Genomic DNA, 22,416 nt, shown 5'->3' on the forward strand with positions numbered 1-22,416 from the left:
AAAGACCTGGACACTCCTTTGAACTCAGGCTTGCATTTGTCTGGGTGAATCTATGGAGGTAGGTCTGGGGAATCTTATTCAGGGCTTCTGGTTCTAAAAAAGCTTCTTTTCAAAAGACCTGGACACTCCTTTGAACTCAGGCTTGCATTTGTCTGGGTGAGGCCATTGGTGTTCATGGTAAGAGCTGGAGGTGGCAATCCCAGAGCCTTTGCCCAGGAAGAGGAATCATCCCCACCACATGCTCATCATCAAAAGACTCCTCTCTTCCTCCTTCCAATCTTACTCTTCCCCCTTCCTGTTTCTCCTCCTAACTGTCCTCTCCCTTTCCTTCTCTTCCTTTCCTCCTCCCCCTCTTCCTTGGTCTCTGTCTGAATAGCCTGCTAGAGAGAGGAGGAGACAGCCACCTTACTATTTTTAACACTTTCATTTCCACTTGGAATGGCAGGAAAACCACTTAGATTTGCTTTTTATGCACGTGGAAGTACAGGCAGCCAGATGGAAATTTACCAACTCTAGTGCTCTTTTCAGGCCCTTTGTGAGTCTGTCTCCCAGCTCCAATATAATTATAACCTCTCCCATGCTCCTGTGCAGTCTGTAGAGGCTTTTTACAGGTCTCTTCTTATGGACCCTCAGTGCACCTCTAGGAGAAAAAGGATTCAGTGATATGTATGGGGAACTCAGGTCTTCTGAGTCCAAGCCCAGAGCTCTTCCTATACCACCCTGAGGTCAGTACTGCTTTTCAATGAATGACAGGAGACAGGAAAAAGGATGGCAGCTGATTTTCCTATCAGCTCTGTTTTCTCCTCAATTCCAACTCAAAATCATGCCCACCCATAGAACAAGATACTGTAGCTAACACTAAGCAGCCCTCGCCTCCACCACCAGTGCCCTCTCTGGCTCAGTTCACGCTTGATCCTTTCATCCCTAGGCTCTGCAAGGGAGCCTTCTGGAGTCTTCAGCCATGCCCTCCATCTCCTTCACCAAATGCCATCTCCTTCACTCCCACTCTAAGCCCCACCTCCTCCAAGGCCCCTTCCTGGGGGTCTCAGTCAGTGGTGTTCCCAGGGGTGCTCCGCAGTTCTCCTGCAACGTGTTCAGCATCCAGAGCCTTGGTACAAGTCCTACCTCCCCAGCTTGCAAAATCATCCAGTTAGGTTTATACAGTAAAGTTTGAGTACCTGGTCTATGTTTGCCACTTTACAGCAGGGGGATGACGAAGAGGTGCCAGCAAACCAGTAAGGGCCTGGGGACCAGGGTGGCCAACGGTGCACAAGCCCACATCAGAGCCAGGGCCAGACTCTGGTCTCTAAGCTTGGCCCCTGATTTCATACCCACTCTAAGGACCCAGGATAAGGTCATGGGTTGACAGCTTCCTGTGAAATGGCTTCCCCTCCCACAACAGAGGTACTTACCATGGAGGCAAAGATGGGCAAGAACAGGGTGGTGGTGGCCACGTTGCTTGTGCATTCAGTGGTCACAGCAATAAGCAAGGATAAGATCAGCGTGATGGCTGCTGGGGACACATTGCTCAAGGGCTCCATCTGCTTCCCCATCCACTCTGAGAGCCCTGAGGCCTGAGAAGGACAGGAAGGGCAATCACTTTGGGGCTCCTGACCCACAGTCTCTTCAGAGGCAGAGGTGGTGGAATGGGGAGCTCAACCCATCCTCTACTCCCAATTTTCTTTCTTGCACCCATACCATAAATGATACGAATCATTCCACAGTTTTAAGCTACATCCTCACCTTGCTGTCTCCTAAAGTTTAATCTCTAGTCCAGCAGATCTATCTGGATTTAAACTTCCACCTGCCTTCTAGGAATTTCCACCCACATGTTCCATAAGCACATGCCCCCAGCCAAAGTTCCTTTTCCTTAGCCCAAAGTCTGCTTCTCCCTCAGGCCTCCCCAGCCAGGAGTCAGGGAGCCACAATGGGGAATCTCTGTCACCCTCATTCCTTACATTCAACAAGTCACCAAGTCACCAAGAATATCTCACATCCATCTTCTCTTTTCTTGGGGACCTATGGTTCTCGAAACTCAGAAGAATGATTTGGGCCAGAAATTGGGGATTTAGATTTGGTCTTACACTGAGAAAGATTGTCCAGGGAGAAAATGAAAAGTAAATAGACAAGAGGTCAAGGACAGAGCCTTGCAGAACACCCATATTTAAGGGGAAACAGAGGAAAGATCAGCAAAGAAGGCTGAGCAGAAATAAAGTCAGAAGGAAAGCAGGATAAAGTAGTGTCTTAGAGGCCAAAGAAGAGCAGCAGGCAGAGCTTAAGGAGAAAATGCACCCATGGAGTCCAACTTCTGAGGCTACATTAGATGAAGATTACAGGGCTGCTTCTCTTCCAGTCTCTACCTGCCCCATTCCTTCATGTCAGACACCAGAGGGCTATATCTCAAGTACAGATCTGACCAAATCACTCCCTGGCCTTTGCCTTTCAGTGTTTCTGTACTGCCTTCAGAATCAAGTCTACGTCCTCCATCCTACTTACTCCCAAGGCCCTCGGGGAAATGGTATCTGCTAGCCTCACCAGCTTTCTCTACTCTTCAGCTGGACACCTCACGCTTTTTTCCTTCTTCCTGAAATGCCTTTCCAGGTGTGTGCCCCCCGCCGCTGTGAAGTCCTCAAAAACAGGGACATGTCTCCATCTCCTCTATAATCTCTGTGCCTGGACCAACAATAGGGACATAATAGCTATGTTTGATGAATGAGAAAATGATAGATGGAGAAAAGAATAGGTGAATGGCTGAATGTGGGTTTGTTCTTTAAAAAAAAAAATGGATTGGACAGGGGATGTAGCTCAGTGAAAAAGCAGTTGCCTAGCATGCATGAGGCCCTGGCTTGATCCTCAGCACTGCGGGGGGGGGAATATGCACCAGGCTATGTCCTAGATGTTGAAGGAACATGAAACACAAGGCAGACCAAGTCTATTTATTATGTTCTATTCCTGTATGGATGGATGGAGGGATAGTTGGTGGGATGGTGCGTGAGTGGATGGGTGGATGGACAGATGGGTGGATGGATGGGTGGGTGATGGATGAGGAGAGCAGCACCAAGTTAGTTCATTCCTCCTACTGGCTAATTTCTTCCCCATGAGGGAAGAAAGGAGTTAGAGAGTTACATTTGGGAGTATTTTCCTGAACATCTGTTTCTCTTCTATTGCAGTTATATACTTAGGTAGAAATTTTTTTAAATTTTGAAACCTTGCTAATGAGGCATTCAGGAAGGAGAAGGACCAGAGGAAACGGTGAAAATATACATGAGAACTTGAAAGAAAAATCTCCCTAGAATAAGTCAAAGCAGAGAGCATTATTATTAGACTCCAAACAGCCCTGACAGTGACCTCTTCCTCTCTCTTGCCTAACCAAAATCAACTATGTACTCACTTCTGCAGTCATTCAAGAATGCTTTATCCCTTCCAGGCATTATTGGTTGTACATGTGACGTGTCAATGTCTTTCCCCAAAGAGCGTGCAGTTCCATGGAGGAGAAAGACACAGAAACAGAAGTCCAGGGATCGAGAAGTAGAGGAACGTGGCAGCTGCATTCACCCTCTTGGTGGAATCAGAGGACCCTGGGAGAAGTTACCTCACATCCTTTAGCCAGGGCAAATCCACCCCCTAGTAGCAGCACAACGCCCCAGGGCACTTTTTCCTGAGTTACTTTCCAGTCCAGCAGTGCTGGGGGATAAAATGGAGTTTTCATTTCTGACAAGAAAAAACAAACACACAAACACACACACACACACACACATACACACATGCAACACAAAACAACATTAGAAAACAAAGGACACATAATTAAGGGGAAATAGGGCCAATAAGGATAATGAGGTACCAGCTCATACCTATAAATTAGCTAAAATTTACAATAATTATTGTACCCATTGCTGAAGAGGATTTGGTAAAACTGTTATGTGCTCTGCTGATGGCATTATAAATTGGAACAATCTTTTTAAAAAGCAACTTGGCCATATGTTTTTAAAACTATTAAGAAATTTATAATATTCTTTTAACCCAGTAATATCATTGCTAAAATTTTATCCTAGAGCAGAAACACCCTCAAAGGAAAAGCTATATATGAGAAAACACTAATTTATAATAATGAAAAATTCAAAACGGGCAAAATATCCCAGAGCAAGAGAATGGTTACAGCCCCTCTGATACAATGCTTTATTAGAGAAAATAAATACTGTAGCAATGGTTAAAAAAAAAAACTTTTATAGTGTAGTCCCAAGAAAAACCAAAAAGATGTAAACAATAAAGATATAATGTTCAAACTCTGTGTGTTTTGATTATAACTGTAAAATATGCATGCCTATTAACAAAACAGGGAAGAAAAGAGAAAACAGCAAAAAAGTGCTGACAAACAAAAAAGTTAGCCTGACAAACATTAGGGGAAATTTGAAACCCACTTTCTGCCCCTGGTGTAATATGAATAAGATTTCAGACATTGAAAAAGCAAGAGAAGAGGTTTTGTGCTAAATAATACCACTGTTGGCTTGGAAATCTCCAGGCTTTTGTAATATGGCCAGTCTTCTTCAAGAGGACAGGATTCTCTCTTCTCATAGGACCAGGGCCCACTCCATAGAGATCATTTACTGCCCCAAGACCCAATCCAGATCATTGGAAGACCAGCATAGGAACCTTACCTTCCTCGGTCTGGCTGCAAAAGTTGAACTTGGGCTTCTGTGAAGGTACAATGAATAGCAAGATGGCCACAAAGATGGCCACAGTGGCATCCGTGGCATACCTGGGTAGAAAGGAGCACATAGGAGTTTAGCCTAGCTTGGCTGCTACAGTGAAAGCCATGCACAAACCTGTCCTAACTGGGCCAGATCTATGTCTAAAAGCTCTTGTGTGGAGAAACAGGCTCATTGGGTAGGAAAGCTGGAGACCCCAGAGCCAAGATCAGAGTAGTGTGAGACCGAGTCCTGGGGTGAAACCAAGATGCCCACATTCTTAGCTGCCAACTATGGGCAAATCCACAGCAGCTCACTTGCCTCCCTCACCCTATACTGCTTCATGCGTGAACTTTGTGACTTCTTTTCCAGGTTCTTTAGAATCCTGGGCTTATCAGGGTGATTTCAAGGACTTTGGTGCTGACCCCATCAGGCAAAAATAGAATGGCCAGCTGCAGGCAGCATCTACCTGCCCACATCTCCTGCCTTTTCTAGGATACACAAGTTTGCTTCTCAACATTTTCTCCATGCTGCAAACACCAGGGCCAGTAGAAAAATTCACATAGGCCCCCTTTGCCAAATTTCTGTCTAAGGAATGATCAGAAAGGAAGATTGCAGAGCAGAGATCTGGAAGCCAGAATTCTAGGAGACCTACTCCTAGCCTGACAAACTCTGTCCCCGGGCCAGGGCCACCCTACTTGACCATGCATTTTCTGCCAAAGGTACTGCAGAAACAGATGCTTTTGTGGTCTTACCATAAAGATTGTTCAGAAAGGAAAATGACTCATGAAACCAACAAAGTGCTCTCTAAAACCCAGCTTCAAAACAAAGGGCCCAACTCCACACCTTCCTCTTGCCAGCTGTACCAGAGAACAGCAGCATCTAGACACCATTGTAACAAAGCAGAGGCTTCTTCCAGTCAAACAACTTACATCTTTGAATCTTCCTCCCAGGCAATGGACGCCCATCCTGGCATGAAACCGGGATCTCGGGAGAACCACAGACCAATCAGCAGGAGGAAGCAGATCAGGACATTGACCTCAGCGAAAGACAAGGGTCCCAGCTTTCTGTACTCCTCCTGTATCACTTCATAGGCAGCCTTCTCCTTATTCCTGCTCTGTGTCCCACAGCTACAGGATTTTTTAAAACTGGAGAATGCAAAAATGAGAGAATGGTAGGACAGATGGGTTGGCTCAGGCACAGGTGAACCCAAATATTCCACCTACTGCAGTGCCTCGAGCAAGTCCCTTCCTCCCTCTTTCCTTCTATGTCTTATCTACCTCCTGTTCCTCCTAGGACATCTTGGGGAAAGCTTGTGAAGTGCCCGGAACATTCTCAAGGGGTGCCTCCAAATCTTGGGGTTATTCCCCCAAGGGTGATACAGGAGGTGGTACAGGAGAAGCAGTGGGTCTCAACTAGGTCTCAGGGACAGTGAGTGTAGGAAAGGAGAGAATGGCCAGGAGGATGAGAGGCTGAGCGGAACCGAAGAGTGAGCAGGAGGATGGGATACAGAAACAAGCAAAACTGAGGCAGTCACTAGCAAGGGAGATCTGGCAGGTGCCTGGTGGCCAGGGCAGGAAGGAAGCCAGGCCAGTCTCTGTTCTTGGACAGAGCCTTTAGAGTGGCCCATTGGTAAATGGACCCAGCCAAAGTGCCATGCGGGACCTCCCCTCATGTTGGCATCGGCCTGAGGAGGCAGGGAGGATGAGGGTAACTCGACTTAGGGGAGGGGTAACTGGGCCCACTGATGCAGAGGATGTAGTACCCAAGGTGTTTTCTGAGGACTCTATTTACACATTCTGCCCACTGTTGCTCTGAGTAGGTGGGCAAGGCCAAGAGCATTGTCCCTGCAAGTCTTTCAGGGGCCTAGGGTAAAATTCACGGAACAGCTGTGGTTGACAAAACAGGTGCTGGTTCCCGACATCAGGGCTGAATGTTAACTGCCTTTGAGATCACGAAAGTCACACTGGTGGTGATAGCATGGCCTACAGCATAGGGGCACTGCGACATCAGGAAACAGCCTCCTGGGAGCTCAGAGGCCAGGAAAGAAGGTAGCAGTGATAGGACCTCAGGTCTACACAACTGGCCAAACCTCCCTTCTGGAGAAGGGGCGAGGCCTTGTGCCAGGAGATCATCAGGCATGGGGTCAACACTGCTCTCATGAGAGGGGATCTCCATAGACTGTGTTCTTCCAACCACTGACCTGTTGCCATTGTCATCTTAGACTTTGAGGCTGTGCCACAAGCCTAAGATTTCCAGAATTCCTAGTTGCCTAGCATGAGACAGGCAGTAAGAAGCCAGAGCCTAGAGTGGTGCTAACAGCATATCCCCTACACCACAGTGACTACAAACTATGGGCTGTGTGTACTATTCAGTCTTCTGATGCAGTTCTCCATAGTAGGGCCTCTGTGCTTTCTCACCCTCTTTTGCTCAGTAGTTTCACTCTCATGTCTGTGTGCATTTCATCTGGTGACTGCTGGGCTGTTGTAAGATGCAGGACCTAATTGGCCTGTGAGAGCCCTGGAGTTGGGGTGAAAGCCAAGACATCCTTGGAGAATGGCCTTCACCACCATGGTGAACTCAGACTAAATATACTTTGAAGCCAAGAAGAGAAGGGAACCTTGAGTACCCATGTGTCTCTGCCATAGCAGGTAGGGGTTAGGAAAAACCCTCCCAAGAATATCTCTCTGGGGGTTAGCCTGGTTGTGACAGTTAGGTACAACCCAGCAGAAATATCCCATATCATTCTTAGCAGTCCTGGGGGGTGAGATGGCCGTAGCCTTCTTGAATGACCGTGAGGTTTCCCATAAACTTAGCAAGACAATTTTTTTGGATTAAGCTAGAGGTCAAGACCTTGACATTGCTCTCCATGACTTTCCAGATAAGAAAAAGTAAGACAGACAATACAGACATACACAATAGAGACTCCTTCAGCTGAGACATTGCACTCTTTGGCCGTAAGTGATGTGATCCAGGAGGTGGACTGGGATCATCAGGTCCTGGTATGCTGCAGGACATGGCCTGGGCCAGAGCACTGCTGCCATCATCCCAGCTGAGTGGAACAATCTTTCCTCTACCTTCCAGATTCAAAACTGAGCCTGGGCTTCCTGTGACCCCATGTCTGCTCCATGTTCAAACTAGAGCACCATGTTGGGAAGGGGTGGGCTGGGCAACACCTCTGTTCCTCCACCACCAGCAGGCTCCAATGGTTCCAGTGCAGCATACCAAGTGCTCTGTAGGATCTCTTCTGGTCCAGGAGACCTGATGGAGGCTACTCCAGGCTGTGGAATCACAGCTTTAGATTCTTGGCTGGGTTTTCAAGAACATGGTCCTACCTCCACTGCTGGATGGGCAAGCTGATGATGCACTTGTGGTCTTGATGCTAGGCCAGCTCCCTCTTCTTACTTGGCCTTGAGGCTTTAGGGAAGCTCCCAGGCCACAATTAGTGCTTCTGATACCTGGTATGCCTGGACCCTGAAGCTGTCCAGGGCAAGCAGACTTTGGCCTCTCCAGGAGAAGATGCAGGGTTGCATTTGGAGAGCATAGGCTCTGCAGCAGAACTGCCTGGATTCTAATCTCAGGCCCACTACACCCATGCCATATCACCATGCACAGGCTATTTAACCTCTCCAGGCCCTATGTTAATATGCATTAACACACACTGGTCATCATGACTTCTGTTGCCCCATCAGGAGACACAGATGCCTACCTGCAGCAGGTTCAGGCCATCTCCTGAAAGACTGGCTGGAAAGATATGAGTAAACAAGCAGGACTTTGGTCCTGGCACAGATTTGAGAAGCAGAGTGAAGAGAGCTATGGTCAGAGCCAAGCTGTGCCAGCCAGCAAGGAGGTAAGCAACTTCCCTCTCAGCAGGAGTAGGGCAGGAGGGCAGTGGACAAGAGGCCAGTGGATAGTGTGGGAGTGCTGCTTCTGCTGTTTATGATCATTATTCTGACTGTCTTGAACATGTCCAGCAATTTTTTCAACAATTATCAAAACAGTTCCTTCTTCTTCACAAGAAGACAAACAAACGCACCATTTTCCCCTTTAAATCACAAGTTTCCCAGGCACTTTTCCTTCACTCCACTTCTTATGTTCCCCACTATGTTTTACTTGGCTCCAACTCCCTGTGAAGTGAGGCCCAGGACAGACACACTTAGCTCCTAGTTCCGTCCTTTCCACCCCATGTGGCACAATCACCTTTGTGCAACAGACACATTCATGTCTTTTAAAATAACAAAATTAAATAAAAAGCTATCTGTCAACCACACGTCATGGTTTCTGTCCAAAGTCTGGCTGCTGTCAAGGGTGACTCTGGCTGAACCTGACAGTGTGCTGGGAAGAGGACAGTAAACTTTCTGGGACGGAACACTGCTGGGAACAGGCATTCAGTGAAGCTCTGGGTTCGGATTGATTTGGACAATATCAGAAGGCTAATGGACTCAAGCAACCAAGTGGAAGCTTGTCCAGCAGTGTTGATTTGGCACGTGGCGACGATTTTCTCTTTAATTGTTTTAGGCACATTGATGGCACACTTGCTCTTTCTCCCTGAGCTGAGAGCCATTCTAGCAAAATCCAAACCGAGGGTCAGAGAGGTCCTAGAAGACCTCAAAGTCCAGGTCAAGGGGTGACACTAGAATCTGAAGGCAGATATCATAGACCTCCAGCCAGCTCAGAGCAGGAAGCAAGTTCTTCTCAAATGGGATGGAGGTGAGAGGAAGTAGAGGAAAGGGTAGCCAGGAAAGCAGCATCTGAACTGACTGGGGAGTAGCACAGGTTGCAAGGTAGAAAATAGTCACCCAAGAAGAGGGAACAATGTGTACAGAGGCACAGTGAGCAGTGGGGGTGGTGGGAGTGGGGACCCCTGACCCCCCCCTCAGAAGACCTTTATAGACTGGCTAGAGGTTGAGGGTTCTCTGTAAGGGGGGCATAATTAGAGGGTATTCTGTGAGTTGCTCAGACTTACTTGAATCTCATATAAATGCACTGGAGCCACAGCCAGGAAAGTAGCAGCATCAGCAGCATGTTGGGGAAGGCAAATCCAAACCAAGAAGCAAAGTTCAACAGATCCTTACTGTCAGGAAACAGTCTGAAAAGAAAGGCATTGACCTGCGCTTCGAGCCAACGTGGAGCTGTGTGAAGCAGTTTGGGCTCTGTGGCCGGAAGCCGGGCAGTTGCTGGACACTGAGAGGTGGGCCCAGTTGGAGGCTACATCCTAGCAGGGTCCAGCCACCCAGGTTCATGACCCACATTGCCCTCTAATCAGATAAGGACCCGGAACGCAGCCATGGCACAAGATGGGGCTGAGGAATGACCGATCAACCCTTCTGTGGATCCAGGCCCTGCTAAAAATCTCATAAAAGTTAATGTCCATCCCTCTGGAAAAGAACGGCTTTGTACACATGCACACATAATTCCACCAACAGCTTCAGGGATCCACAGATGACTCAGATGACCTGTGGGTTTCTGCAAAGGAAAGGGCCCCTTAGGAAAGCAAATCTCAAAACTACTCCAAACTACTCCAGGATGGAGCCGGAAGATGCTCCCTAGGCCCCGCCTCCCAACCCAGGCCTCTGCTGTCCCAGGGCTACCTCCTTTAACCCAAAGGTGTCTGCTTTGACACACAGCGTCCCCTACACAGACCAGACAGGCTGCTTTCCCCAGAAGAATTTAAGGGCGGACCCTAAGGATATCATCACAGAAAGCACTTCCAGCCTGGCTGTTGAACCTCCAATTTCTGTCCTGCCAAGCTCAGGCCTGTTCTTTCCAGCTCCTAGCTCATTTGCCAGCCACCCGCCCCACCCCTGCCCAGAGCTCTAGTCTGCACAGGATGAGCACCAGCTTATTCTTGTCCTAACCACTACAGTTTGTACAAACCTCAATGCACTTATTTACCAGATCGGCCTGGAGCTTCCCTGCGTGTGGCTCCCTCAACAGAACCTGAGAACCTCATGGCAGGCCCAGGCTTCTCTCACTTTCATGATCCCAGACCCACCCAGTACAGAGCCAGGCACAGATACAGGATTCTCATGGGCAGGGTCCCTTCTTGGTCAAGGCTGGAAAGTTCCAATATACCTTTTTGGTCCACCTGAGGCCTCTCAGGAAAGAATACATCCCCTCAAGGGCAATTAGTGGGGCTATAGTAAGTGAGACAGTAAGGGAATAAGTAACCAAACCCAACCCCTTAATCCATCCATAGAACCCAGTATCTTAGGACCAAAGCCATTAACCAATGTTAGTAGGTCCCTCCGGCCTGAAAGGGGCCCATTCTGATGTTCCCTGAAAGTGGGGCCGATGACTCACTCGTTCATCTGGCCCAGGAGCACCACGTTGGGTCCCGTCCCAGTCAGGGTGGCCGTGCCCCCAATGCTGGCTGCATAGCACACACACAGGCTCATAGCCTTGCACATGTTCTTCCTTTCCTGGTCCTCCTGCTTCTCCATGGTGGGGTCTCCAAAAGTCACTTGGTTCTCTGTGGTGGGCACAGCACTGTTAAGTGAGCCAGTCCAGCAATCCCAGCTCCTGACCCTGCAGCTAACCTAAGGACAGGGACATCCCCACCCTGTCAGGTGCCTCCACATGCGTTCGCCAGTCTCCAGCCAAAGTCCTAATCAGGCTCCCACATACATCTGCCCAAAGTCATTTCCCATGGCTCCCCTATGGCTCCTTCATGTTCCCGCCAAACTTAACAACTTAAGACAAGACTCGTGTCTCCTCTGTCTTGACCCCTTGCTGTTGCCAGGCTGTCCCTACATGTCCAAATTTACCTCAACTGCCTCTTCTCCTAGCACAGTTTCTCCCACTCCTTAGCTTCTTAAGTATCCAATTTTTGGCCTCCCCCAGGCAGAAGACTCTTGTGTGGAGCCACCCTACTGAGCTGCATGAGTCAGAAGTTAGTGTGCGCCTGGCCACTCTGCAGCCCAGGACCTCACCTAGGGTCTGGCAATCAACTTTCCTGAGTTCCCCTGTGCAGGGTCCTGGGGATGGGTAGGGAACGGGCAAAAGGCAAAGCGGATGGACGATGATTCCCTGGGCTCTTTAGCTAGCAGGAAGATCTACCTGAAGACCACAGGAGGAGCAAGAGATAAGGGGCACCCAGTGGGCATCCAGAGATGTCCAAAGATAATAAAGTGGGCACTTAACTGATTTCTGTGATTAGCAGGAGCTGAGGGGAGAACCTTGTTATAAGCTCTTTCTAATGAAAATGCAATATCCTAAGGTCTACTAAAGGATTTTTTTTTTCAGTACTGAGTTTTGAATCCTGGGCCTTTGCAGTAAGCTAGGTCCTCTGCTCATTGTTTATTTTTTATTTTGAGACAGTGTCTTGCTGAATCAGTAAATTGCCCAAGCTGGGCTCAAACTTGCCGTCCTCCAGCCTCAGCCTCTGAGAGTTTTGGGATTACAGGTATGCACCACCATGCCTGGCTCTAAAGGATCTAACTTTTTTGCAACAACCACACTTCTAAAACTTATGAGAACAATATTTCCTAACTTGCTTTCTCTACGCATGTTTAAAACAGATCTACAGAGAATAGGGAGGAAGAGAGAAATGGTCAAAACATTTGGCAATAGAGGGAAGGAGGCCCTGTGTTCCCTAGAGTGCCCTGGCCAGAAACTCACCTGGCAGTTGTCCAGCCTTGCCCTTGTCCACCAGCTCCAATGCCCCAAGTCGAGTCTCAGAGATTGCGTTTGTGGCTTCCATCTGCTGTAGCACGGCCTCTACAATGGGCACCATCATGGCTGTAGTGGCTGTGTTGCTGATCCACATGGACAGGAAGGCCGTGACGACCATGAAGCCCAGCATCAGCCTGCAGAGGAGGGTCAGGGAGGAAAGCCACAGAGTACTCCCACTCCCCCAACTCCAAGTCTTCAAGTCTCCACTCCTTGCCAGCCAGTGAAGACTGAATACTCACTCCAACAGGGGATTCTAGTTTGAGTGCCAAGCCCCTTTCCCTGCTTCCTTCCTTCCCTCCTCTCCCCCTCCTAACCCTGTCTCACAAATATTACTGAGGTCCACTCTTCTGGTTATTAAAACAAGATCCCCCAGACCCGGCTCTGATTCTAAGGAGCTCCTGTGTAGCAAGGAAAGCACAGACATCCAGATGGTACCAACTCAATATGGCTGGTGTGTCCCAAGTATGACTCAGGTGATGCAGAGAGCCTGAGTTATTTGTACCCAGAAGAGCCTCCCCGTCCTAGACCCAGTCTCTTCTCTCCTAAGTTTAGAAAGGTTCCACAGACAGCCTGGGGTAGGGAGAGCTTGGGGAAGTACAGCCTTCTTTTCAGCTGCCCCCCCCCACATCACACTTTGCCAGGGATCAAATTAAGCTGTTCAGAAAACACATTCCTTTTGCTGAGAACCCAACATCTTTTACTGCTGCTCTCGCACTGCTGTCTACCTGGAGAGCTTCTCGTGGTCCTTCAAAGCCCTCTCAGACATCATCCCTCCTCTGTGGCCTGCTTCAAAATGCTTTGAGGTAGGGCCGGCCATACCTTTCTCTTTCTTCCCTCCTCTCTTCGTCATTAGGTAGGGTTCAGAGGATGAGTGTCCATGCCTGCTCTGTTCCTAGGCTGAGAGCAGGCCAGGGACTGCTTCTTCTCCAGGGCTCCCCACAACCCAGCGGCATGAGGCCAGAAGCAGAAGGCCCTCAGGAGGGCCAGCAGAGTGGCACCCAGCTGCTCTGAGTCTCCAAGCCCTCGTGCACTCAGGTTCCCCTTCAGGGCTGCTAAGGTGCCTGAGGGCCAGCTCCTGAAGGAGGGCCCTGGGGGTGCACTACACTAAGGTTCATGCTGGTGTCCATACAGACTGACCTCACAAACCCATAAAAATAAAGAGCAGCATCCAGGCCAGGCGGAGGATGAAAGCCCTACACAAGCCTCCCAGAGACCTTGGTTTCCACATGAAATCTCAAAGCCCTAAGGAGCTCTCCACATAAGGTCCCCCAGGACAGGCAGTGCCATAGACAGCAGGAAGCCATGCTTAGAGAAGGAGCCAGGTGGCAGAAGGAGCACCGAGGCAGACATGTACTTCTTGGATTTGGAAGCCATCGCTCCACTGAAGCCCACTATGGCGGCCTCCCTCCTGCCAGTGGCAAAAGCCAGTCACTCAAAGGATTCAAAGACAAGAATGCTGAGGTCCGCTGTCCTGAGAGCACATGTTTCTAGAAAATTCAGTGGCTTGTGACCGGACCTATGTGGCACAAAGGGAGAGCAGGTCTGGGTCACCAGAAGGACCAACCAAGGCCAGCCCTTAACACTTGGACATCTCAGGAGGGGCCCTCCAAGCGCTGAGGGACACACTATTATTTAAATGGCGCCTGGCTTCACAAGATGCACCCGCAGTTCCCACATACAGAGTCACAGACCTTGTCAGACATTCTCAGTTCAATCTCCACATGCCCCTCAGCAAGTCACCCCCCAACCCCGCCTCCAATTCCTCATAACACCCAATTTCTTAGAGCTGTGCTGAGAATCTAATGTGATGACACACAAGGTCCCAGCACTGGCCCGGCATGGTAGACATTATACTGTCATGACTGTGGTTCCGGCATATGCCCTGTGGGCCTACTGGAAACAGACTCTGTTCTGCTTGGTGGGGAGATCTTGGTGAAGGGCTGAGAAGCTCAAGTCCAAAGTGAAGTGGGGGAGATGAGGCCAGACACTATTATGCAGCGGGGCAGACGTCCCAGGGTGGAGGAGTAACCTTTTTGTTTCCCCCACGAGCTGGGTAGCTGAGCCACTTCTGGCCTGCTTTACTTACAAAACCAGGCACGGCTTGATCTAGGCTCCGTTTTGCTTCTTGTGAAACTCTGCGGCCACCCTCACGGGGAGCGCCCCCAAAACCTGCCAGGACTCCTGCTGACCAGCCTTCTCCCCTCCTGCTGCTACCACCTAGGTACCTGCTCCTCCAGCTAAGACCAAAATATGCTCCACCCAGGGGCCAACCTGCCACATCCGGGTAAGCTGTGGCCAGCCTGTCCTCAACCCTGGAGGACGGCTGGTGTGTAGCACACTCCTCTCCCAGCCCTGGGCCCATGCAGACCACATGACCAGAAAGGGAGGCGTAATTACCGTGCGGGCTTGGCTCCGACCCAGAGCAGCGTGCGCAGCGCAATCCTCTTATGCAGGTTCCAGCGCTCCACGGCCACTGCCACAATGAGGCTGCCCAGGAACAGCATGTTGGTGTCCTTCATGTACTGGACACATACCTGGAGGGCAGCATGGAGGCCCTGTCAAGGCAGCCTCCTTCCCCACGGCCCAGAGTCACCCAAGTCCCCAGAGATGAACTAGCAGACCGCGTGCTGACTTCAGGGCCAGCTTGGAGATGTATGTCTCTATTCCGGGGGGGAATGCACCAGGGTCGTGAGTCTGGTGACCCCCAGACCTAGACAGCTCAGAGAGGGGATCTTGGAAAAGGAAGGAGTCTATGAGAGAACCCAGACGTCACCAGGACCCCTGTATGTGCTCACCTCTTTGGAGTCCAGTATCTGAAAGAGTGGAAAGAGCAAAACAGGCATGAGGGAGGTGACAGCCACCGGGATGACATCTGTGCACCAGTAAATGGCCATGATGATGATGACGTAGGCACACCTGACAAACTGAAGAGACAGCCCTGAGGCCACGGCAGGCCGCCCCTGCCCCCTCCCCAGATCGCAGGAAGTCCTGTACCCCTGGTCAGCACAGCTCTCCGGGTTCAGGCCAGCAGAGACAGAATCAGCCATCAAAAGGCTGCTGTCCCCACTCCCTGCCTCCTTCCCAGGTGTGCTCTTTCATCTTCTGAAACTTCGGGCTGGTCGCTTCTCAAAAGGAAAGAATAAAAATAGGAAGAAAAGGAAGGAGTGGGGAGAGAAGAAGGGGGTCAGAAGGGAAAAAGAAGAAAGGGGGAAAAGACAAGAAAATGCCATGTTGAGGGACCTGCTCTAAGAACTACACAAAATCATTTTGCAAAGACACTGCCTCCATTTGCAAATTAAGTGCGGTTCCCTCCACAATGTCTTTCAACCCTATTTCCTTTTCTCAACATCTTAACACGGTGATTTCTTCATTTTGCTGCATAACCTTCATTCTGATCATTTTTTAAAGTGCAGATCTTCCACAAGTTTGATGAATCGCTTCACTTCTTTGCCCTCCAATAGTCCCCTGAATGTGGTTTCCTCTGCCCTGTGGCCACTCTGCTTTATCGGTTCACTTATTTCTAAGTCTGCCTTGAGGAGAGATTCCCTGATGGACGCAGCCTCCACTTCCCAGTGCCTGGCCCTCACTTCTTTCTCACAGAGTTTCTCCAAGTCTCCTGGCTCCCAGAAATGCCCCTGTAAACCAGCTCATCCAGAAAATCACCAGCTCTGTTTCCCAGGGTGTTTTTGTCTTAGTACAGTTAAAATGATGGTGCCTGATGCTTTGACATTTCTCTCTTTCAAAGGCCTCCAGCTTTTACTGTTTGCTTGTACTTTTGTATGGGCGGCCTATTTCCATCCTTTAGCTACCTAGCCAGTGGGATCTTAGCTCTGGAGTGAGACATGCAAGCACTTGCTTCTCTGCCCCTCACTCGCTGTAGGACTTGGGGAAAGTCATTGAACACCCGGGCCTCAATCTCGTTCCTGTTAAAATGCGGGTAATAATACCAATCTCCCTTGGCTCTTTGATGTTTTCATCACATTTCTTACTATAATCTTTATGAAGGCTGGTTCAAGTTTTATTTCAAAGCCAGGATTCCGTGTTCCAGGTTTCTCCTGATGCTGTTTTAATGACCTGCTTTTGTGAATACAGTTGCTTCTGTTCTCTTGTAAGACCCTAAGAGTTTTAACACACTCACGCTAATCGGTTATGGAACTGTCTCCACAGAGATATGGACTAGAGATACTATCTAGAGATATGGACAGATAGCTACACTTCAATATCTATCTGAACAGCATGTCTCTTCTTCACCTAAATAGCTCACCAAATAAAATGTATAGCAGACTAGTGGTCTCTCCTTGGATATATTTCCTGATCTTGTCTGGATATTTATGCTTTGACACAAATTATAGCCCAATTTCCTAAAGTCCAAATTCCCTGTAGGGAGTGTCTACCTCTGCTGGCTCTCCTAAACCCTTCACTAAAGCATAGATTTTATCTTTTTAACTTCTTTTTCCCTCCATTAAGTTTATTGGTACATTTAAAGCAAACAATACAGTTACATTTATCATTACGATTTTGTACCTCTACATGATATGTCTTGGTTCCTATGTTTTTCCCATACTCCTGCCCTCCCTTCACACCCTTCACCCTTTCTTATTTACAAATACCTTTTTAACTTTTATCCCTCCCTCTCATTTTTTTTTTTTTAGACAAAATCTCACTGTGCAGTTCAGGTTGGCCTTGAACTCTAACTATACAGCCCAGGCTGGCCTTGAACTCTCGAGGATCCTCTTGCTTCAGCCTGTGTCTCCACACCCAGCCCTTAACATTCATCATATCTGACCTGAGAAATCAGGAAAAACATGAAAGCTAGATTTCCTAAAAAGATCAGTAAGGATGATGAAGTTCCTTCTGTTTTAATCCTTACAAAGAAGTAACCTGAAGCTAATGAGTTATTCTTCTGTTATTCTGTCTCCCTGTCTCTACCTTAGGACAGTATCTTTGAAATGACCACTTCACTCTTCGTTCTTCTAACCTATCCTTCTCAGCCTATCAAATACCCACTCTATTTTATGGTGTGAAGTGTTGCCAGATCCTAGAATCAAAAATAAAGCCATGGATAGCTTTTAATTTGCAGTGATTTGGGTTTTTATAATCCCCATGGTCACTGCCTTTAGTCAGGGCATATCTTTGCCCAGATCTCTCTGACTGGCTTCTAATTTGATCTTTCTATTTCTATCAACCCACACTTTTTCTCTTTCAAAAATCTGGTGGCACCACCTCCACGTTTAAAAGCCTCCTATTCCCTTCAGGACCAAACCCAGATGCCTTAGCAGGCCTCACAAAGGCCCTCTGGGAAGAACTGGGTCCTGTGACCCCTCCAGCCCCATCTCCTCACCCATTCACCACTCGCCCAGTTCTACGGTCTCCAAAGCATTTGCAGACTGAAGCAGAAGTTCTGTGCCTCACAGGCCCAGCCTAGAGAGAGAACAGCCTGTTCAGCTCAGCACTCTTTCCCAGATGCCTTCCCCACCCCCTCCACAGTCTGCTTGGTGCCCTTCCTCAGCAATTAGGGCACTGGATTATTGCCATTGTTTCCTTCACTCTCTCCCCGTGTCACCACGTTGGGAATGGGTCTGTGAGGTCCCTGAAGCTGAAATAAGGGACTTTTTCCACCTATTTATTTATTTATTATTTATTTGAAACCGGGTTTCACTATATAGTCCAAGCTGGTCTTGAACATATTGCATATAGTCAAGGCTGGCCTCAAACTCAAGGTGATCCTCCTGCCTCAGCCTCCCAAGTGCTAGGACTGGCATGCACCACCACTGCTGGCTCCCCCCTTTTAAAATAGGCTTGCAGGTTTACTGACTTCTGCCACAGAAGGGGTTTGCAGGACACATCCATGTAAGAGACATGAGAAGGTTTATTAAGAAAGAAACATGAGAAAAAGGAAAAATGGAAACCAAGTCTTTGTAGATAGGGAGGGGTGGAGGGGTGCATTCTGGATTATGATGGATGATGTAAAGGTGCAAGTTTCCAGTGATGAATGTCATTACATTGTATACCTTAAATGTACCAATAAAATTAATTAGTTTTTTAAAAAGAAAGAGCTACGGGGGCAGTCAAGAGCAGGGTGTGGGTGCTGAGATGGCGCACAGCGTAGCTTGGAACTAGGGTTTGTCAGGTTTTGGGGGCAGGAATCTGTGGAGTTTGATGATCTATAGTCTTAGTCTTGTCTAGAGGGTGGGAGAAGATGGCCCACCCGTAATAAGATAATGGTCCATTCATATAGAAAACCTTAATTTACAGGTGAAAAATGTGGCCTCTCCACAGGTGGAAAAGGATATTTGCAGGTAAAAACAAAATGAGAAAAACTGTTCAGAGGTGAAAGAGAGTTGTCCAGGTTTACTATGTTTGGGGAGAAAATGAGAAAAATACCATAAATAAATAATCTGGGCTTGTGTCCTGAAGCTGCAATTCTTCTTAAAGACTACAAGTTTTAAAATCTCAGCGTCCTTATTTCCTTCCTACGCAGGTTGTATTTCTTCTAGCCTACGTCACCTGCACCACTACCGGAGTGCAACCTGCGAATACAAACGGTATTTGTAGGTTCACTTTGTCCTCAGGACCCAGCACAGGCTCAACTTCACGAGGGATAATCCGCAAGTGCTTAGCCAAGGAAGCAAAGGCAGGGACCGGCGTCACCTGAGTCAAGCCAGGACCAGGCTGCTGAGAGGTTGTGCTCGCCCGCTCACTGCTCATCTTCACCTCGGGGAGCAGGTGTCAGACTTGTAAGACATCGCACCAAGACAGGGGTGTTCTTTGCCTCAGTTGTGTCATCAGTCATAAAAAAATTAAATCTTTCAGGCTGGGAGTGCAGGTCAGTGGTGGAGCATTTGTCTAGAATGCTTAAGGCCCTGGGTTCAATTCCTAGCACTGCAAAAACAAGTAATTACTTTTAATGTTTTTTTAATAAATATTTTTCATCACTCCACAAAAACCCCAGGACACCTCCTGCATCTGAAGCCCTGGCCCACTGACATCTGGGGCTGGGTGGGTCTTTGTTGTGGGGACTCTCCTGTCATGTGTACTGTGAAATGTCCGCAGCTCCCTTCCCCTCCACTGGGGAAACGCCATTTGTGGCACCAAAAAGATGTCTCCAGAATTTGACGCATTGGCTGTGCAGAAGAGGGAAGAACTAAAGGAGTCTGAGGATGGTCACCCCAAAATATGATGCAAACTGGTTATTTTTAATTAAAGGAACTCAGAGAACAGCAGGTGATAGCAGATGCTGTCTCTACTCCAGCATCTCTGGATCTGCTTCAACTCCTGTCTCACTAAGGAAGGAACAATGACCTCAGTCCCTTCTCTGAATGTTCATTAACTGAATTCATATCACAGTAAGAAAGACTGAAGTCTGCCAACACATCTGGACAGACATTTGTCACACACCACAGTCCTCCAATTTGACCCCATTCAATATTCCAAATGCTATAGGAGACATATAACTCTTAACCTGCTAGATGTCAGATGTGCCGAGTTTGTGTCCCTGAATATCAAGGAATGAATTTTGAGGAACAATGGGGATTAAGAGTAGGAAAAGTTTATTGAGAGATACCTCCTGAGAGACAGGAGAAGTCTTGAAAGTAGGTTGCCACTGAGGCCATTTTCCCAAGAATGTTTCATAGAACAAAATCGTGAAATGAGTATGAGGTGGGTCAAATGATAATCAACCAGTACGGTTACTAGTGTGGCCTCTTAGCTGATGTTGCTCTAATAGGGAATCGAGGCTCATAACTAGCAAATGGCTAGCTAGCATCATCAACCTTGGCTTATCTATGGCTTTTATTTTGTATTTATTTTTCCATACTGGGGATCGAACTCAGGACCTTGTGCTTGCCGGGCAGGCACAGTGCCACTGAGCTAAATCCCTGGCCCTCTACAACTTTTAAAACAGAAACATTTTGGGGAAGACATGGGTCCAGAGGTTTTGGGCACCCACATGGGTGCCAGATATACAGCTGGACTTAATGGACTAGGTGGTACTAATTACAGTATAATCTCAAGTTTTTATTATCCCTTAGGGAAGTACGCAAGTCTGGCCAATGTGACTTCATCATGAGGCCTGGCCTCCTTCAGATGCACCTCCTATCACAATTCTGATATCTTGGTTTTTTCTGCTGACTTCTTTGAGAACCCAGTCCCTCTCTGACTGCATATTAATTTCTATCTCACTTAGCTGCCCATAATACAAAGGGAATCATTTCTAATCCACTGTCTGTTTGGCAGGCCAAATGGACTTTGTCCTAGGCCATTGTATGTTTCTCCAAGCCCATGAATTCCTCTAAAAATGGTCTACATTCCCCACAGTTCCACTGGAAAAGTCTATAAAAGCTTCAGAACGCTGCTAGCTAGAATGGAATTATGCCAGAGGATTGCCTGCATGTGTTACAAGTTTGTGTATTTGTTTTATTTAATCTATTATTGGCCCATCCCAGAGAACCTTCAGAGGGTGAAGGGAAGCCTTTCCTTTTGCCCCCACAGGGTCCATGTGGACCGAAAGCTGGACTAAGGCCAGAAAAACAGTGTGGTTAGAAGCCAGGGTTGCTACCAGCAGGATTGGGCAATGTTCACTGTGTACCATTTTAGCAGTCACACTTCCCTGGGCCTTTGGTGTTGGGGCAGGTAGCAGGAGTGATCCCCTCCAGATATTGATAATAAGAGAGTATGTTGTGTAGAACTCTAAAGCAAGACTAAAAGTCAGTTGACTTCTGTGACCATCATGTGATAGCCATTCTAAATATCATTGATAAATTACCTTGTCTACTCCCAATCCTTGCCCCTCTCCAGGCTCTACAAATTGAGGATTAAGAGGGCCCACTCTAATGTGCGACATGCAGAAAGTTCTCAGTAACTTTTTATTATCTAAATTTAGAAGCAGCAGGCGGCATACATAACCACTGTAGGCTCCTGGATGAGCTAAGCATAACCATTAGAAAAGAGAATGAGTCCAAGCATACTGTTGCACACCTGTGATCCCAGCACTTGGGAGGCTGAGGCAGGAGGATCACTGAGTTCAAAGTGAGCCTGAGCTACATAATAAATTCAAGCCCAGCCTAGACTACATACATAGTGAGGGAAGAAAGAAGGAAGGAAGGAAGGAAGGAAGGAAGGATGAGCTAAGCATAACCATTAGAAAAGAGAATGAGTCCAAGCATACTGTTGCACACCTGTGATCCCAGCACTTGGGAGGCTGAGGCAGGAGGATCACTGAGTTCAAAGTGAGCCTGAGCTACATAATAAATTCAAGCCCAGCCTAGACTACATACATAGTGAGGGAAGAAAGAAGGAAGGAAGGAAGGAAGGAAGGAAGGAGGAAGAGAAGAGAAGACAAGAGGATGGGACAAAAGGCTGATTGCCCTCTTATCTCTGTGCCACTGTTAGGATGTCCAAGAGGTGCCTTGGCCCCCGAATAATATCAGTAACAAATTAAACATTCTCCAGCTAAAATGCTCAAATGTCAGCAGGGAGGGCAGACTAGAAAGGGAATGTTAGAAAAATCTGGGAAGGGGATAACAATGAAGACTAAGGTGGATTCTACATGCAGAGACAGAGCACTTCTCAGCAGCTGAGGAAGGGGCTGAAAGGCCACTGAGCTGAGATGAAAGTAGGCAGTGGGAGTGAAAAGTCCGTACTAGGCACAGAGCTCAGGACAAAGCTGAACAGAGTGGGGCCCAATACATCCATGTGCACATGTGAAAAATGCACAAGTGAATAAAGCCAGAGCTCACAGTTCATATAATTACAGTCATCCTTTGTTAACTATAGGGGCACATTCTAAGAGATGTGCCATAGCCAGTCTCTCTGTTGTGCAAACATCCCAGAGTGTGAGTACACTTTACACAAACTAAGGTGGCCATGACATCCACAGGTGATACAGTCCTACTATAGGACCACCATCAGCTATGTGGTCCCACGCGGACCAAAGTGTCATTAGCAGCACATGACTGTATTAACAAGAAAGGCGTCTTTAGCATACTGCGTGATAAAAAACATAGGCAAAGCATACTCAGTGTGTGTGTGTGTGTGTGTGTGTGTGTGTGTGTGTGTG

At 48.0% G+C, this 22,416-nt stretch overlaps 2 protein-coding genes across 6 annotated transcripts in view; one reads left to right on the top strand and one right to left on the bottom strand.

The window, feature by feature from the left end:
• The window catches only part of CUNH17orf100 (chromosome unknown C17orf100 homolog), a 56,265-nt gene that overhangs the window by 33,099 nt on the left and 750 nt on the right, over positions 1 to 22,416 (top strand). For 2 of the 3 annotated variants that reach the window (XM_033762838.1, XM_010611334.3), the window contains one exon: positions 3,473 to 4,144. The exons of the other annotated variant lie outside the window; for it this stretch is intronic. The gene's annotated coding sequence lies outside the window, so the exon portion shown is untranslated. Of the gene's footprint in view, positions 1 to 3,472; positions 4,145 to 22,416 lie in introns of those variants that run through there. 3 annotated transcript variants of the gene reach the window in all.
• Positions 1 to 22,416, bottom strand: part of Slc13a5 (solute carrier family 13 member 5) — a 37,104-nt gene that overhangs the window by 4,272 nt on the left and 10,416 nt on the right. For 2 of the 3 annotated variants that reach the window (XM_010611329.2, XM_010611328.2), the window contains exons 2-10: positions 15,155 to 15,283; positions 14,757 to 14,893; positions 12,306 to 12,493; positions 10,989 to 11,157; positions 9,652 to 9,774; positions 5,618 to 5,833; positions 4,656 to 4,756; positions 3,593 to 3,711; positions 1,413 to 1,574 (exon numbers count right to left, since the gene is read on the bottom strand). In XM_010611329.2, coding sequence (XP_010609631.1) covers positions 1,413 to 1,574; positions 3,593 to 3,711; positions 4,656 to 4,756; positions 5,618 to 5,833; positions 9,652 to 9,774; positions 10,989 to 11,157; positions 12,306 to 12,493; positions 14,757 to 14,893; positions 15,155 to 15,283 — 1,344 coding nt within the window. Of the gene's footprint in view, positions 1 to 77; positions 641 to 1,412; positions 1,575 to 3,592; positions 3,712 to 4,655; positions 4,757 to 5,617; positions 5,834 to 9,651; positions 9,775 to 10,988; positions 11,158 to 12,305; positions 12,494 to 14,756; positions 14,894 to 15,154; positions 15,284 to 22,416 lie in introns of those variants that run through there. The other variant, XM_033762835.1, reaches the window with a different exon arrangement.

Source organism: Fukomys damarensis, unplaced genomic scaffold (genome assembly GCF_012274545.1).
Source record: "Fukomys damarensis isolate Sample0158 unplaced genomic scaffold, DMR_v1.0_HiC HiC_scaffold_13, whole genome shotgun sequence".
Taxonomy (NCBI): Eukaryota; Metazoa; Chordata; class Mammalia; order Rodentia; family Bathyergidae; genus Fukomys; species Fukomys damarensis.